Source organism: Scyliorhinus canicula, chromosome 9 (genome assembly GCF_902713615.1).
Source record: "Scyliorhinus canicula chromosome 9, sScyCan1.1, whole genome shotgun sequence".
NCBI lineage: Eukaryota > Metazoa > Chordata > Chondrichthyes > Carcharhiniformes > Scyliorhinidae > Scyliorhinus > Scyliorhinus canicula.
Genome location: NC_052154.1, coordinates 37,794,364 through 37,811,565, shown reverse-complemented (window position 1 = coordinate 37,811,565; position 17,202 = coordinate 37,794,364). Strand labels below are relative to the sequence as shown.

Genomic DNA, 17,202 nt, shown 5'->3' with positions numbered 1-17,202 from the left:
AGCAGAGGCAGGTAGGTTCTCGATGAATAAAGAGCAGTAGGGGGCGTGCAATAAAATGTAATTGAGGCCACAACCAAATCAGCCATGGTCTTATTGAATGTTGCAGCTGGCTCAAGGGGACAAATGGCCAACTCCTGGTCCTAATTTGTATGTTTCTATCAATGCACAACTTCAAGCAAGTCAACTGTTAGAGAGGCTAGGCAGGAAAATAAAGTTGAGGCCAAGATCAGATTGGTCATAAATGGCGAAGCAGGCTTAAGAGGCTGTGTGGCCAAGTCCTGTTCCTCATGTTCTTGTATCCCTCGCAAGTTCTAACTGGCTGGAATGCTTACCATGATTTCCACGTGTGTAGGAATTCCCAATCTCTTACAGCAGGGACACCAGTGGATAAACTTAATGCAACCTGGTCGATGCACATTTTCATTTGCATGTAGACACACAAAGTGGCTCCAAAACATAGATGGCTAGCTTGAAGCTGGGTACTACAGGTTTCAGTGTAATTTCAAATAATTTTGACTATCAAGAATAACTTTCTGATAAACTTTACCATGGTCAGCCAGAGGTCCAAAATGAGATTGACGAAAGGAAACGCAAGGATGGAATTAAAGCTAGATGTTTGGAGTTTACTTTGCTATGGATAAAATTGATGCTACCACAATGCAAGTGGTAAAATGATTTAAATACTAAAATATTAATAAGATATATAAATTCCAGTTATTTCCAATAAACCTCCTTTACCCAACAGTAACATCAGGAATAATCTTACAATCATAGCAATAAAATAAAAAAATCACAGGTTTATTCAAATCACAATTAGATACAAAAATAGTTGTAGACAAGAACAGGAGTAAGAACTATTGATGGACCAAAAGACTTTCTATCATTCACAAGTTTGTTCTGTTCTTAAAATTTGGCAGGTACAACTAGGTGGACCCCTAAACACTAAATTCCATCTACACCCATCCTCACCTCCATCAAGCACTTTATAAGTATTAAATGAATAACTCCTTGTGCAAAATAGGGACAAATTTTGTTTTTAGGACTATTACTGACGACATTAATCCCATAGAATGCCTACAGTGCAGAAGGTGGCCTTTCAGCCCATCAAGTATGCACCAACCCTCCAAAAGAGCACTCTACCTAGGCCCACACCCGTCCTATCCCCGTAACCCCGAGCTTTGGACTGTACGGTAGCACAGTGGTCAGCACCATTGCTTCACGGCTACAGGGTCCCAGGTTCAATTCCCGGCTTAGGTAACTGTCTGTGCGGAGTCTGCATTTTCTCCCCGTGTCTGCGTGGGTTTCCTCCGGGTGCTCCAGTTTCCTCCCACAATCCAAAGATGTGCAGGTTAGGTGGTCTGGCCATGCTAAATTGCCCTTATTGTCCAAAAAGGTTAGGTGGGGTTGCTAGGATAGGTTGGCGGTGTGGGCTTAAATGGGGTGCATTTTCTAAGGGCCGGTGCAGACTCGATGGGACAAATGGCCTCCTTCTGCACTGTAAATTCTATGATAATCTATGTAAGGGGGAAACCAGAGCACCCAGAGGAAACCCACGCAGACATGGTGAGGACACACAAACTCCACAGTCACCCAAAGTAAACCATGCTTTACTGCAAATTAGTTCCTACTACAAAACACTAAAACTAAGTGACTCCAAAGTCAAACCATGCCATTGGTGGGGCTTATGCCAAACCTAATTTTAAAGTCTTTGCCATCCTTTTTGGACCCAGGGCACTTCTGAAAATCACACAAAAACATTTGCTGGAAATGCCACAGAGCTCTTTCCTGGTGCTGAGGTCAATCTGGGACTGGACAGCATAAAGAAGCTACTGTTCTAGCTGGGTTACTGAGAGCAGCACAAAGCTTGCATGCAAAGACTGGCACATCCCTGTACCCACCCTGACCTCCAAGACAGGGTCAGCCTATTGAATTGAAACTAATTAACACTGTAGGTTTACTTTATTAGTACACAGACAGCACCAGAAGAAAAAAAAGTGCCGAAAGGGTAATAAGTTGATGCAAGTATCGACATGTCAGCAGCCTGTGCTCACATTTCTACACCTATAGTCCAGTGGACCCCTAGTACACCTCAACTCGATCACCTTCCTAATTGTTAAATTAATAAATCCTCAAGGAAAAAATGTTTTTTTTTTTAAAAAGTATTACTGCCAATGAAATAAGTAATCTCTGCAGAAGCTGAGGGTTGAAAGCAGGGACATAAATGACAATTTCCATCCAACTCCCGGTCTCTTACTCTCCCAATTCTCCTTCCTCACCTCCTCCTTCTTCGACCGTTTGGAGACTTTTTTCTCCATTTTAGCCGCGGTTTTATCAGCTCCCTTCCCCTTCTTGTCCTTTTTATTCTTTTTGCCCATGATGCCACCCCTCCCGGTCCTTCTCACTCCCTCTCCGCTGGCCGGTTAACGCGCGCGGAGCTCGCCACGTGCGGTCAGGCCCTCACCACACAGATAAATACATCCGGGTCAAACACAGGCGGCTCCGAGACACCCCCGCGCCGCGTAAAAGGTTGACCGCCTCTAAACACACCCGCCCTCCCGGCTCCGAGCTCGCCGACTCTTCCGAGAAACAATAGAAATACTGCGCGTGCGCAGATAACATCCTCCTGCGGCTCCGGACGCCGCGCCCTCCACAGCGCCGCTAACTGGCGAATGGCCACATAGCCGCTTCCGTGGTCCAATTTACTGCATGAGGGCAATGGATGAAATTCACTGTACACTTTGAAATGACTGATATATTTTTTTAAAAACTGTAATTAGTCTTGTTCAAGGCGTCAGCTTTGGTTCAATGGTAGCACTTTCGTTTGTGGGTCAGAAAGTTCAAAGCCCATTCCAGAAAATTCAGCACATAATCTGCCAAAATTTGGCAGATGGAGTTTAATGTGGATAAGTGTGAGGATTTTGCTCGAAAAAATGGAAAGGCGATTTGTTATCGAAATGGAAAACAGATTCAAAATGCAGCTGGGCAGAGGGATCTGGGTGTCTTTGTTCATGAATTTTGAAACTCCGTATACAGGTACAGCATGTAATTAAAAAGACAAATTGAATATTAGCATTTATTGCCAAAGGATTGGAGTATAAAAGAAAAGTGTTGTTGCAATTGTATAGGGTGTTGGTGAGAACACATGTGGAATATTATGTCCAGTTTTGGTCTCCTTATTTGAGGAAGGATGTAGTGCCATTGGATGCAGTTCAGAGGAGGTTCACCAGATTGATTCCAGGGACGAAAAGGTTGACGTATGGGGAGAGATTGAACAGTTTGGGCTCATACTTGCTGGAGAATGAGAAGGGTATATTGAGGTATATAAAATACTAAGAGGGATTGATGAAGTAAAAGTAGACCAAATGTTCATCCTTGTAGGACTATCTAGAACGCGAGGTCACAGGTATTGGTTGAGTGGCGGTAGATTTACAATTGAGATGAGGAGGAACTACTTCTCGCAGAGGGTGGTGAAGTTGTGGAACCCGCTGCCCCTTGGTGCGGTGGAGTCTGATTTATTAAATGGTTACAAGAAGAAGTTAGATATATTTCTGATTTAAAAATGGGTTAAAAGGATATGGGGTGCAGGCCTAGAGGTGGATTTCAGACCAGGAAGAGATCAGCCATGATCTGATTGAATGGCGGAGCAAGCTCGAAGGCCTGAACTACCTACTTCTGCTCCTAATATCTATTTACCTATGTACCCATCTAGGCCAGCATCTCTCAAACTTTTTGAAGCTCACCTTTTCAAATGAACCAGCAGATTTACACCCCCATATGCATTAATACTATGTTGGTGAAAATATTTAATAGACACAATAAACTCTGCTCACTGGTACTTTTAGGTAATTTACTCCATTCTGCTCCGATGTTCAACACCAAGTCAGCAACAATAAGGACCCAATCAGATGGTTATTTACATCTTGCAAATCTTTGTGGTACTCTCAGTGTTTTTACAAATGCCTCACACCAAACCCAAATAGATCAAAGCAGGTAACCTGATTTCCTTGATACACTTGAGTTACCTTGAGTTATTTCAGTGCTCTCAATGTCTCCAGGTCTTCCTCTCAAGGGTATTTTGCAGACCACTGGAAAGTCTCTGAAGACTCCAGTTCTGCAAATACTGTCATTTTAGTGCAATACTGAGGGAAGACCTTTCAGATAAGAAACCCCATCTGCCTCGAGGTGGACATAAAATACCCCATGCTATTCTTTGAAGAAGAGCAGGGGAATTCTCCAACATCACTAAAAATACAAATGATCTGGCCATTACCTCGCTTGCCTGTGGGACCCTGCTGTGTACAATTTGACTGCCACATTACATGATAAGAGTGACTATATTTCAAAAACACTATTTCATTGTTTATACTAAGGTCATGAAAGATGCAATATAAATGCAAATAATTCATATACACAATCATCAAACTATAGCTACATGGGTGTGGCACTTTTAGCTTTTCTATGCCTTGTGAAAGTTTAGCTTCCCCATCAAATGCCAACTGAAATTGGAAACTGATAGAATTCACAGACACAAAAACAGAACTATCATTCATTCTGGAGTGAGACATTGTTACATCTGGAAGAGCTGGACATTGCTGCAATAAAACAGATATCAGTTGACACTGAAGTGGGGAAGACAGGGAGCTGGAGAAGTATAATGAATGACAATGCTTCAGAGCAATAATACAATTATAGCATCTGCTAGCTGGCTCACCCAAGCGGAAATTAACTAAAATTGGGTTCCCAGTAAGAAGGGGGGGGGGGGGCGGGCAGTGTTCATTGGACAAGGGGACACGGACAGAATTCAGACCTTATTTAATTCTTATCCCACCTTCGCATTTGTGACAGTTCAGGCGAGGATTGGGGGCGGGGAGGTTGGGGGACTGCCCACAAGAATAAAAGAGGAGACAGTCAATTATTTCAAAATGAAATCGGACAGGGACTCGAGGGAAATAAACTTGCAGGGCTCTGCGGATAGAGAAGGGGTATAGGACTGATCTGATTGATGTACGATGGGCCAGCATGGACTTGAACGGCCGAATGTCCTCCTGTGGTGTACATATGTGTGCTTGCAGTAGGGGGATGTATGGCCGTACCTGTAATACAGGTTTCTCCGGTAAGCCCCTGCCGGCTAGCTCCGCCCACAGGGAGCTTGTGTATAAATATCCGCTAGCTTCACTGAGATACTATTCTACAGCTGCCGCCGGAGGAATAGCATCTCACAGCAATAAAGCCTCTCTTGTACTTCACTCGAGTCTTTGTGTACAATTGTTAGCGCCACAATTTATTGCTGTGAGATTTTCCTTACACTATGGACATCAGGATCAAACCTGACCGCCTGCAGCTGGATCCGCAGTCGCCCCACGCCAAGGAAGACTTTGTTCACTGGCTTGCAGTCTTCGAGGCCCACATCTCTTCAGCGGACCCTCCCCCGACGGAGGCTCAAAAACGACAGCTTCTTTACTCAAGACTCAGCTCCAGCGTCTTTCCGCTAATTCGAGATGCGCCTGACTACGCCAGGGCCATGGAACTGCTCAACGAAAACTATGCACAGTCGACGAACACCCTGTTTGCGAGACATCTACTCTCTACTCGCGTCCAACAGCCGGGTGAGTCGATTGAGGACTTCTGGAGGGCCCTTATACCTCTAGTACGAGACTGCGACTGCCAGGCCCTCATGGCCACGGAACATTCAAACTTACTCATGCGGGATGCCTTTGTTACGGGCATTGCATCGGACCCCATCCGGCAACGACTGCTGGAAGGGGCCACCCTCGATCTCGCGGCTATAAAGACTCTGGCGCTATCAATGATGGCCGCCTCCCGTAGTGCGCGATCCTACCCCGCTAGCCACTCGGCCCACCCGTCCTACCCCTCGTTCACTCCGCAAACGGCCCCCCAGGCCCACCTGTCCTATCTCTCGTGGATCCTGCAACCGGCCCCCCCAGCGGCCGCCCCCCGCACTACGCCTGCGCTGCTCACCGCACCGTGCACCCTGGGGGTCCCCGTGCTACTCCTGTGGTCAGCAGACGCATCCCCGCCAGCGCTGCCCGGCCCGCACCGCGACCTGCAAAGCTTGTGGCAAGAAAGGCCACTTTGCAGCGGTGTGTCAGTCCCGGACAGTTGCCGTTATCGCGCCCGCATTCCCCCCCTCGCCTCAGCCGATCACACAATGGGCCCTGCCATCCGCTGCCCCCGACCCCACGTGCAATCAGTGGGCACAGCCAACTTTCGCCACCCCCACCATGTGCGCACCATGGGCGCCGCCATCTTCACCCTCCGCCGCCATGTGCGCTCCATGGGCGCCGCCATTTTGTCCACCGACATCTTCTTCCACACAGGTACTCCAGACGCCGCCATTTTGTCCTCCCCTCGGGACGGACCCGGGTCGCTGCCGCCACTCGTCAGACTCATCAGACTGGGCTGCCGATCGCCCACTACTCGCCTCCGTTACGCTCGACCAGTCCCGTCCTCGCAACCTGGCACCCTCTTCCATGACGGTGCTCGTCAACGGCCACATGACCTCCTGCCTCATCGACTCCGGGAGCACCGAGAGCTTCATTCACCCGGTCACGGTAAGGCGCTACTCCCTTGAGGTCCACCCCGCCAACCGGCAGATCTCCCTAGCCTCCGGTTCCCACTCTGTCCCGATCCGGGGCTCCTGCCTGGTTAAACTTACTGTACAGGGCGTGGAATTCGACCGTTTCCACCTGTACATTCTCCCCAACCTCTGCGCGTCACTCTTACTAGGACTGGACTTTCAATGCAACCTCCAGAGCCTCACCCTCAAATTCGGTGGACCCCTACCTCCCCTCACCGTTTGCGGGCTCGCGACCCTCAAGGTCGAGCCTTCCTCCCTCTTTGCCAATCTGACCGCAGACTGCAAGCCCGTCGCCACCAGGAGCAGACGGTACAGCTGTGCACCGCAACTAACAGTACACCCCATGAACGTGTTTTTGCCTTCCCTAGGAACTCTACATCTGGGGTGTCACTCCCGACTTGGCTCACGACTCCAGGCCCAGTCCTTCTCCGTCGGCATGTCAGGCATCACAAGGCGGAACCCCTGGTGGACAAAGTACGCCTACTCCACGCCATCCCCCAGTATGCCTACGTGGAGTTCCCCGATGGCCGCCAGGACACAGTCTCGCTCCGGGACCTGGCTCCCTCAGGTGCCGATCCCACGCCCCCCCCCCCCCCCCCCCCCCCCCCACCACGCCACCTTCCTTTTCCCCGGCGCCCCCGTATTCGTCTCCACCAGGTCCATCCCTCATTCCCCTGCCCATACTGGTGGACACGGAAGGTTCCGGCTCGCTCTTGGAGTCATCCCGCCACTGGCCAGCACCAACACCGCCAGCACCTGTACCATCGTCGCTAACACCGCCTGTGCCGACGTCGCCACCACAGCTACGCCGATCACAACGGAACGTTCGACCGCCGACTCGGCTCAACCTGTGACCTGCTAACCGGATGGACTCTTGGTTTTCTGTTGTTTGGACCTTTTGTACATAGATCACCTTTTGTATTATAGTTCCACATCACCCCCGCCGGACTCATTTTTTACAGGGAGTGAATGTGGTGATACAACCACTGTATATATGTGTGCTTGCAGTAGGGGGATGTATGGCCGTACCTGTAATACAGGTTTCTCCGGTAAGCCCCTGCCGGTTAGCTCCTCCCACAGGGAGCTTGTGAATAAATATGCGCTAGCTTCACTGAGATACTATTCTACAGCTGCCGCCGGAGGAATAGCATCTCACAGCAATAAAGCCTCTCTTGTACTTCACTCGAGTCTTTTTGTACAATTGTTAGCGCCACACAAGCGACGCTAAAAATCAACCCCCCTCCACTCTTTGCTAACCTCACTCCGGACTGCAAACCCGTAGCCACTCGCAGCAGGCAGTATAGCCTGCAGGACAGGGTGTTTATCAGAACCAAGGTCCAGAGGCTCCTACGTGAGGGGGTCATAGAGGCCAGTAACAGCCCCTGGAGAGCTCAGGTGGTGGTCGTCAAGACCGGGGAAAAATTCCGAATGGTAGTGGACTATAGCCAAACCATTAACCGGTTCACGCTCCTCGATGCGTACCCACTTCCCAGGATTGCAGACATGGTGAATCAGATCGCCCAGTACTGCATCTTCTCCACGGTGGATCTGAAGTCTGCATACCACCAGCTCCCAATCCGCCCGGAGGACCGCCACTACATGGCATTCGAGGCTGATGGCCACCTCTTCCATTTCCTCCGGGTCCCCTTTGGTGTCACAAATGGGGTCTCAGTGTTCCAACGAGCAATGGACCGAATGGGGGACCAGTATGATGCCGACGTCCAACGATTTCTCCAAACCGCCCAGAAACTTAACCTCACGTATAACACGGACAAATGCGTTTACCGCACGACCAGGCTAGCCATCCTTGGCTATGTCGTGGAAAACGGAGTCCTGGGCCCCGACCCGGACCGTGTGCAACTCCCTCTCGCTCATTGTCCCAGGGCCGTCAAGAGGTGCCTGGGATTCTTCTCGTATTATGCCCAGTGGGTCCCTCAGTATGCGGACAAAGCCCGCCCACTATTTAAGGCCACACTCTTTCCTCTGTCAGCTGAGGCTCGCCAGGCCTTCAACTGCATCAAGGAGGACATCGCCAAAGCGGCCATTCGGGCGGTGGATGAATCCATCCCCTTCCAGGTGGAAAGCGACGCCTCAGCGGTCGCTCTCGCAGCCATTCTAAATCAGGCAGGGACACCAGTCGCCTTTTTCTCCCGAACCCTCTCCGCTTCGGAACTTCGACACTCCTCGGTCGAAAAGGAAGGACAAGCCATCGTGGAAGCCATACGACACTGGAGGCACTACCTCGCAGGTAGGAGGTTCACCCTCATCATCGACCAAAGATCAGTTGCCTTCATTTTTTGACAACTCACAAAGGGGCAAAATTAAAAATGATAAAATCCTGCGGTGGAGGATCGAACTCTCCACCTACAAGTACGATATTATGTATCGACCGGGGCAGCTCAATGAGCCCCCAGATGCCCTGTCCCGCAGCACGTGCGCCAGCGCGCAAGACGACCGCTTGAAAGCTATCCACAATGACCTCTGCCACCCGGGGTTCACACGACTCGCCCACTACGTCAAAGCCCGAAATCTGCCTTTCTCCACTGAGGGGGTAAAAGCCATCACCAGGGATTGCCCGATCTGCGCGGAGTGCAAACTGCACTTCTATAGACCAGACAAGGCCCACCTGGTAAAGGCCTCCCGGCCCTTTGAACGCCTGAGCATCGATTTCAAAGGGCCACTCCCCTCGACCAATCGAAATGTGTACTTTCTGAACGTCATCGATGAGTTCTCCCGCTTCCGTTTGTCATCCCGTGCCCCGATATGACCTCTCACACAGTCATCAGAGCTCTGCACAGTATCTTCACCCTGTTCGGTTTCCCCAGCTACGTACACAGCGACAGGGGTTCGTCCTTTATGAGCGACGAACTGCATCAGTACCTGCTCGACAAGGGCATCGCCTCGAGCACGACTACCAGCTACAACCCCAGGGGGAACGGGCAGGTGGAGAGGGAGAACGCAATGGTCTGGAAGACTATCCTACTGACCCTCCGGTCAGGAATCTCCCGTCCTCCCATTGGCAGGAAGTCCTCCCCAACGCGCTCCATGCTATTAGGTCCCTCCTATGCACCGCCACCAACCAGACCTCTCACGAGCGACTATTTGTTTTTTCTAGGGGCACTACCACGGGGGTGTCGCTCCCAGCTTGGTTGAAGACGCCGGGCCCGGTTCTCCTCCGGAAGCACGTCCGGGCACACAAAACAGACCCGCTAGTAGAAAGAGTGCTCCTACTCCACTCGAACCCCCAATACGCTTTCATCGAATACCCTGACAGCCGTCAGGACACTGTTTCCCTCCGGGACCTGGCGCCTGCAGGATCCAACTCCACCACCTATGATGGGCCAGCATGGACTTGAACGGCCGAATGTCCTCCTGTGGTGTAATGGCTCCATAAGACCATATATGGGTGGGATGGTAGCACAGTGGTTAGTACCGTTGCTTCACAGAGCCAGGGTCCCAGGTTCGATTCCTGGCTTGGGTCACTGTGGTGAATTATATACCTCGTAATTCACACTGTATTGCCTTACATGTATTGTGTCCTTGTTGACTCTGTATACGAGCCGTTGCGCGGCTCTGCCCATAGGGGGAGATGAGGAGTTTGTACTGGGCTCCACCCATGACTGTGCCCATGGCTGTGCCCATGGCTCCTCCCACCAACCGGAAGAATAAAGCACTGCAGTCGTAAGCCTGCTCTCAGTTCCTCTCGTCGCTGGCAGGCTCAGTTGTAAGACTATTAAAACCACTGTTTACTTCCAATCGCGTGTCTTGTGAATTGATGGTCTCATCAGTCACTGTCTGTGTGGCGTCTGCACGTTCTCCCCGTGTCCGTGTGAGTTTCCTCCGCGTGCTCCAGTTTCCTCCCACTAAGATCTGAAAGACGTGTTTGTTAGGTGAATTAAAAAAAAATTTTTAGAGTACATAATTCATTTTTACCAATTAAGGGACAATTTAGTGTGGCCAATCCATCTATCCTGCACATCTTTGGGTTGTGGGTGAGAAACCCACACAAACACGGTGCAAACTCCACACGGACAGTGACCCAGAGCCAGGATCGAACCTGGGACCTCAGTGCCATGAGGCAACAGTGCTAACCACTGCACCACTGTGCTGCACTGTTTCAATTGTTAGGTGAATTGTCCCTTGGTGTACAAGAACATGTGCCCGAGTGTGGTGACTAGGGGATTTTCACAGTAACTTCATTGCAGTGTTAATGTAAGCCTATTTGTAACACTAATAAAGATTATTATTACTACTCCATATTACATTGTGCACCATGAGATTTGGACCAATTAATATTCATTCAGTGGAAAATAGCCATTAAATGCTTTGTACACTTTATAGGATGAATGAATCCCAGTCACTCCTCTTTTGCATACATGGGAAACAGACAAACTGTGCTATATGAATGAAAGTTCTTCTATGTATGGAATAATGACAACACGGAATTAAATCCAAAGCAGCAATTGATTGACTTAAATTTTGTGGCTGAAAATTATATAATCTAGTTATAATTTTATTTCTATTAAATATGTATGTTGCACACACATAGAATTGTGTTGCACAAACTTACAACAGCGGCAACGCGGAAAGAGCCATTTGGCCCATCTTGCCTGTGCTGGCCCAGTAAAAGAGCAAATGAGTTTACCCCCATATCCCCGTTTTTATTGTCTGTTACACCATTAGTTCCTGTTCCTCAAGTCGCTGTCCAAAATTATTTGGGCAGTTTTCTGGGTTCATCTCCATTTTTGGAATCATCTCCCAACACCTTTACAGATCCCAAGAAGGCTCTGCGTGAAAACATTTTCACCTTCCCTGTAAATCTTTCAACAATGATTTTGATTGCTGATCAAGTTTTTAAAAGCATTTCTTTGTCCATATTTATAAAGTGGAGCAGGTCAATTTCACACATCATAAATACACCTTCCCATCAATGGTGGCACTCTAGGACTTTGATTTTCTCAGTAAATGCTGCAGAGAGATTCCAACCAACTCCACTTCTCCGGGCAAGGTTTACATCCCAATATGGGAATGGAGGTGGGCGGTGTGGAATTTTGTACCACCGGCCATCATGTCAGTTTCCTGACATTGTTCTGATTTTCAGCAATTTTGTTCAGATGGGGGGGGGGGACCCAGAAAACTGCCCAAATCAGAGCAATCTCCAATTTTATCTCTTCATGAGCCAGCCACTTCTATGCAGTGCTCCTCTTGTGCCTCAGATTATGTGCAGGCAACCTGCTCATTTGTATCTGCTTGTGGCTGCCATGCACATGGCAGTTGTCCTTATCAAGAAGGTGCCAGTGGGTGCACCATCAGCACCACCATGCTGCAGAGAATTGCATAAGCATTCTATCCATGTCAGCGCACTGTTCCTACACCCATTCAGAATGATGCCGCATATAACTCTCCATGAAGTTGGCTATTGTCTTACAAGTGAAGCTCTTGTGTTCAAAATACTGTGAGTGCATGAGCTGAATGTACTCCTCCAATCACAGCCCATGACTCCACACTACCTCAGGGAACTCCATGTGGGTGCACAATTCATACTGGTGCTCAAAGGGTCAAAGTAGAGCTGCCTTGCTTGAGACTCCAGAGGTCCTGCTGCTGTGCCCAGCCGAGCATGGTTGTGTCTCCTTCTATCTCTCCAATGCCCACTTCTTCATGCGTTATCCCCTTGCAATGTCCATTGTTGCCTCCTCCATGGCAGTAGAATGGAAAGCAGAAACACTCCTCCACATGCACTTGCCTTTTCTTTGAATCATGAGACACTTTCTCCTGCAAGGACAAAGGAGGGAAATGAGGTAAGACACTGTCAGGCTCTCAACCATGCCAGTGACTCTTTAAGAAGAAACAACATAATTTGCACTGTCAGCTCTTCCATAATTTTATGATCATAAGGTTTCATAAGATCATTATGTTTTGGAACTGTCTCTTTAAATCAAAATAAAATGGTATTAGTTCAGAGCCGGCCTCACTGCTGGTATTAGTTCAGAACAGGCCTCACTGCTGGTATTCAGTTCAGAACAGGCCTCACTGCTGGTATTCAGTTCAGAACAGGCCACACTGCTGGTATTCAGTTCAGAACAGGCCCCACTGCTGGTATTCAGTTCAGAACAGGCCCCACTGTTGGTATTCAGTTCAGAACAGGCCTCACTGCTGGTATTCAGTTCAGAACAGGCCCCACTGTTGGTATTCAGTTCAGAACAGGCCTCACTGCTGGTATTCAGTTCAGAACAGGCCCCACTGCTGGTATTCAGTTCAAAAAAGGCCTCACTGCTGGTATTCAGTTCAGAGCCGGCCTTACTGCTGGTATTAGTTCAGAACAGGCCTCACTGCTGGTATTCAGTTCAGAGCCGGCCTTACTGCTGGTATTAGTTCAGAACAGGCCTCACTGCTGGTATTCAGTTCAGAACAGGCCTCACTGCTGGTATTCAGTTTAGAACAGAACTCACTGCTGGTATTCAGTTCAGAACAGGCCTCACTGCTGGTATTCAGTTCAGAACAGGCCTCACTGCCGGTATTAGTTCAGAACAGGCCTCACTGCTGGTATTAGTTCAGAACAGGCCTCACTGCTGGTATTAGTTCAGAACAGGCCTCACTGCTGGTATTCAGTTCAGAACAGGCCCCACTGCTGGTATTCAGTTCAGAACAGGCCCCACTGTTGGTATTCAGTTCAGAACAGGCCTCACTGCTGGTGTTAGTTCAGAACAGGCCTCACTGCTGGTATTCAGTTCAGAACAGGCCTCACTGCTGGTATTCAGTTCAGAACAGGCCCCACTGCTGGTATTCAGTTCAGAACAGGCCCCACTGCTGGTATTAGTTCAGAACAGGCCTCACTGTTGGTATTCAGTTCAGAACAGGCCTCACTGCTGGTATTCAGCTCAGAACAGGCCTCACTGCTGGTATTCAGTTCAGAACAGGCCCCACTGCTGGTATTAGTTCAGAACAGGTCCCACTGCTGTTATTCAGTTCAGAACAGGCCTCACTGCTGGTATTCAGTTCAGAACAGGCCTCACTGCTGGTATTCAGTTCAGAACAGGCCTCACTGCTGGTATTCAGTTCAGAGCCGGCCTTACTGCTGGTATTCAGTTCAGAACAGGCCTCACTGCTGGTATTAGTTCAGAACAGGCCCCACTGCTGGTATTCAGTTCAGAACAGGCCTCACTGCTGGTATTCAGTTCAGAGCCGGCCCCACTGTTGGTATTCAGTTCAGAACAGGCCTCACTGCTGGTACTCAGTTCAGAACAGGCCTCACTGCTGGCATTCAGTTCAGAACAGGCTTCACTGCTGGTGTTAGTTCAGAACAGGCCTCACTGCTGGTATTCAGTTCAGAACAGGCCTCACTGATGGTATTCAGTTCAGAACAAGCCTCATTGCTGGCATTCAGTTCAGAACAGGCCTCACTGCTGGTATTCGGTTTAGAACAGGCCTCACTGCTGGTATTAGTTCAGAACAGGCCTCACTGCTGGTATTCAGTTCAGAGCCGGCCTTACTGCTGGTATTAGTTCAGAACAGGCCTCACTGCTGGTATTCAGTTCAGAACAGGCCTCACTATTGGTATTCAGTTCAGAACAGGCCTCACTGCTGGTATTAGTTCAGAACAGGCCTCACTGCTGGTATTCAGTTCAGAACAGACCTCACTGTTGGTATTCAGTTCAGAACAGGCCCCACGGCTGCTATTCAGTTCAGAACAGACCCCACTGCTGGTATTCAGTTCAGAACAGGCCTCACTGCTGGTATTCAGTTCAGAACAGGCACCACTGCTGGTATTAGTTCAGAACAGGCCCCACTGCTGGTATTCAGTTCAGAACAGGCCCCACTGCTGGTATTCAGTTCAGAACAGGCCCCACTGCTGGTATTCAGTTCAGAACAGGCTTCACTGCTGGTATTCAGTTCAGAACAGGCCTCACTGCTGGTATTCAGTTCAGAACAGGCCCCACTGCTGGTATTCAGTTCAGAACAGGCCCCACTGCTGGTATTAGTTCAGAACAGGCCCCACTGCTGTTATTCAGATCAGAACAGGCCTCACTGCTGGTATTCAGTTCAGAACAGGCCTCACTGCTGGTATTCAGTTCAGAACAGGCCTCACTGCTGGTATTCAGTTCAGAGCCGGCCTTACTGCTGGTATTCAGTTCAGAACAGGCCTCACTCCTGGTATTAGTTCAGAACAGGCCCCACTGCTGGTATTCAGTTCAGAACAGGCCTCACTGCTGGTATTCAGTTCAGAACAGGCCTCACTGCTGGTATTCAGTTCAGAGCCGGCCCCACTGTTGGTATTCAGTTCAGAACAGGCCTCACTGCTGGTATTCAGTTCAGAACAGGCCTCACTGCTGGTATTCAGTTCAGAACAGGCTTCACAGCTGGTATTAGTTCAGAACAGGCCTCACTGCTGGTATTCAGTTCAGAACAGGCCTCACTGATGGTATTCAGTTCAGAACAAGCCTCATTGCTGGCATTCAGTTCAGAACAGGCCTCACTGCTGGTATTCAGTTTAGAACAGGCCTCACTGCTGGTATTAGTTCAGAACAGGCCTCACTGCTGGTATTCAGTTCAGAGCCGGCCTTACTGCTGGTATTAGTTCAGAACAGGCCTCACTGCTGGTATTCAGTTCAGAACAGGCCTCACTGTTGGTATTCAGTTCAGAACAGGCCTCACTGCTGGTATAAGTTCAGAACAGGCCTCACTGCTGGTATTCAGTTCAGAACAGGCCTCACTGTTGGTATTCAGTTCAGAACAGGCCCCACTGCTGGTATTCAGTTCAGAACAGACCCCACTGCTGGTATTCAGTTCAGAACAGGCCTCACTGCTGGTATTCAGTTCAGAACAGGCCTCACTGCTGGCATTCAGTTCAGAACAGGCTTCACTGCTGGTGTTAGTTCAGAACAGGCCTCACTGCTGGTATTCAGTTCAGAACAGGCCTCACTGATGGTATTCAGTTCAGAACAAGCCTCATTGCTGGCATTCAGTTCAGAACAGGCCTCACTGCTGGTATTCGGTTTAGAACAGGCCTCACTGCTGGTATTAGTTCAGAACAGGCCTCACTGCTGGTATTCAGTTCAGAGCCGGCCTTACTGCTGGTATTAGTTCAGAACAGGCCTCACTGCTGGTATTCAGTTCAGAACAGGCCTCACTATTGGTATTCAGTTCAGAACAGGCCTCACTGCTGGTATTAGTTCAGAACAGGCCTCACTGCTGGTATTCAGTTCAGAACAGGCTTCACTGCTGGTATTCAGTTCAGAACAGGCCTCACTGCTGGTATTCAGTTCAGAACAGGCCCCACTGCTGGTATTCAGTTCAGAACAGGCCCCACTGCTGGTATTAGTTCAGAACAGGCCCCACTGCTGTTATTCAGATCAGAACAGGCCTCACTGCTGGTATTCAGTTCAGAACAGGCCTCACTGCTGGTATTCAGTTCAGAACAGGCCTCACTGCTGGTATTCAGTTCAGAGCCGGCCTTACTGCTGGTATTCAGTTCAGAACAGGCCTCACTGCTGGTATTAGTTCAGAACAGGCCCCACTGCTGGTATTCAGTTCAGAACAGGCCTCACTGCTGGTATTCAGTTCAGAACAGGCCTCACTGCTGGTATTCAGTTCAGAGCCGGCCCCACTGTTGGTATTCAGTTCAGAACAGGCCTCACTGCTGGTATTCAGTTCAGAACAGGCCTCACTGCTGGTATTCAGTTCAGAACAGGCTTCACAGCTGGTATTAGTTCAGAACAGGCCTCACTGCTGGTATTCAGTTCAGAACAGGCCTCACTGATGGTATTCAGTTCAGAACAAGCCTCATTGCTGGCATTCAGTTCAGAACAGGCCTCACTGCTGGTATTCAGTTTAGAACAGGCCTCACTGCTGGTATTAGTTCAGAACAGGCCTCACTGCTGGTATTCAGTTCAGAGCCGGCCTTACTGCTGGTATTAGTTCAGAACAGGCCTCACTGCTGGTATTCAGTTCAGAACAGGCCTCACTGTTGGTATTCAGTTCAGAACAGGCCTCACTGCTGGTATAAGTTCAGAACAGGCCTCACTGCTGGTATTCAGTTCAGAACAGGCCTCACTGTTGGTATTCAGTTCAGAACAGGCCCCACTGCTGGTATTCAGTTCAGAACAGACCCCACTGCTGGTATTCAGTTCAGAACAGGCCTCACTGCTGGTATTCAGTTCAGAACAGGCCTCACTGCTGGCATTCAGTTCAGAACAGGCTTCACTGCTGGTGTTAGTTCAGAACAGGCCTCACTGCTGGTATTCAGTTCAGAACAGGCCTCACTGATGGTATTCAGTTCAGAACAAGCCTCATTGCTGGCATTCAGTTCAGAACAGGCCTCACTGCTGGTATTCGGTTTAGAACAGGCCTCACTGCTGGTATTAGTTCAGAACAGGCCTCACTGCTGGTATTCAGTTCAGAGCCGGCCTTACTGCTGGTATTAGTTCAGAACAGGCCTCACTGCTGGTATTCAGTTCAGAACAGGCCTCACTATTGGTATTCAGTTCAGAACAGGCCTCACTGCTGGTATTAGTTCAGAACAGGCCTCACTGCTGGTATTCAGTTCAGAACAGACCTCACTGTTGGTATTCAGTTCAGAACAGGCCCCACGGCTGGTATTCAGTTCA

General features: G+C 49.3%; 1 protein-coding gene across 1 annotated transcript in view; it reads right to left on the bottom strand.

Annotated features, from left to right (window-relative positions):
* Nucleotides 1-2,495, bottom strand: part of klhdc4 (kelch domain containing 4) — a 98,007-nt gene extending 95,512 nt beyond the window's left edge. Inside the window, exon 1 of the mRNA XM_038806524.1 lies at nucleotides 2,277-2,495. Coding sequence (XP_038662452.1) covers nucleotides 2,277-2,375 — 99 coding nt within the window. The 5' untranslated portion in view covers nucleotides 2,376-2,495. The remainder of the gene's footprint in view (nucleotides 1-2,276) is intronic.
* Nucleotides 2,496-17,202: the final 14,707 nt, after the last annotated feature.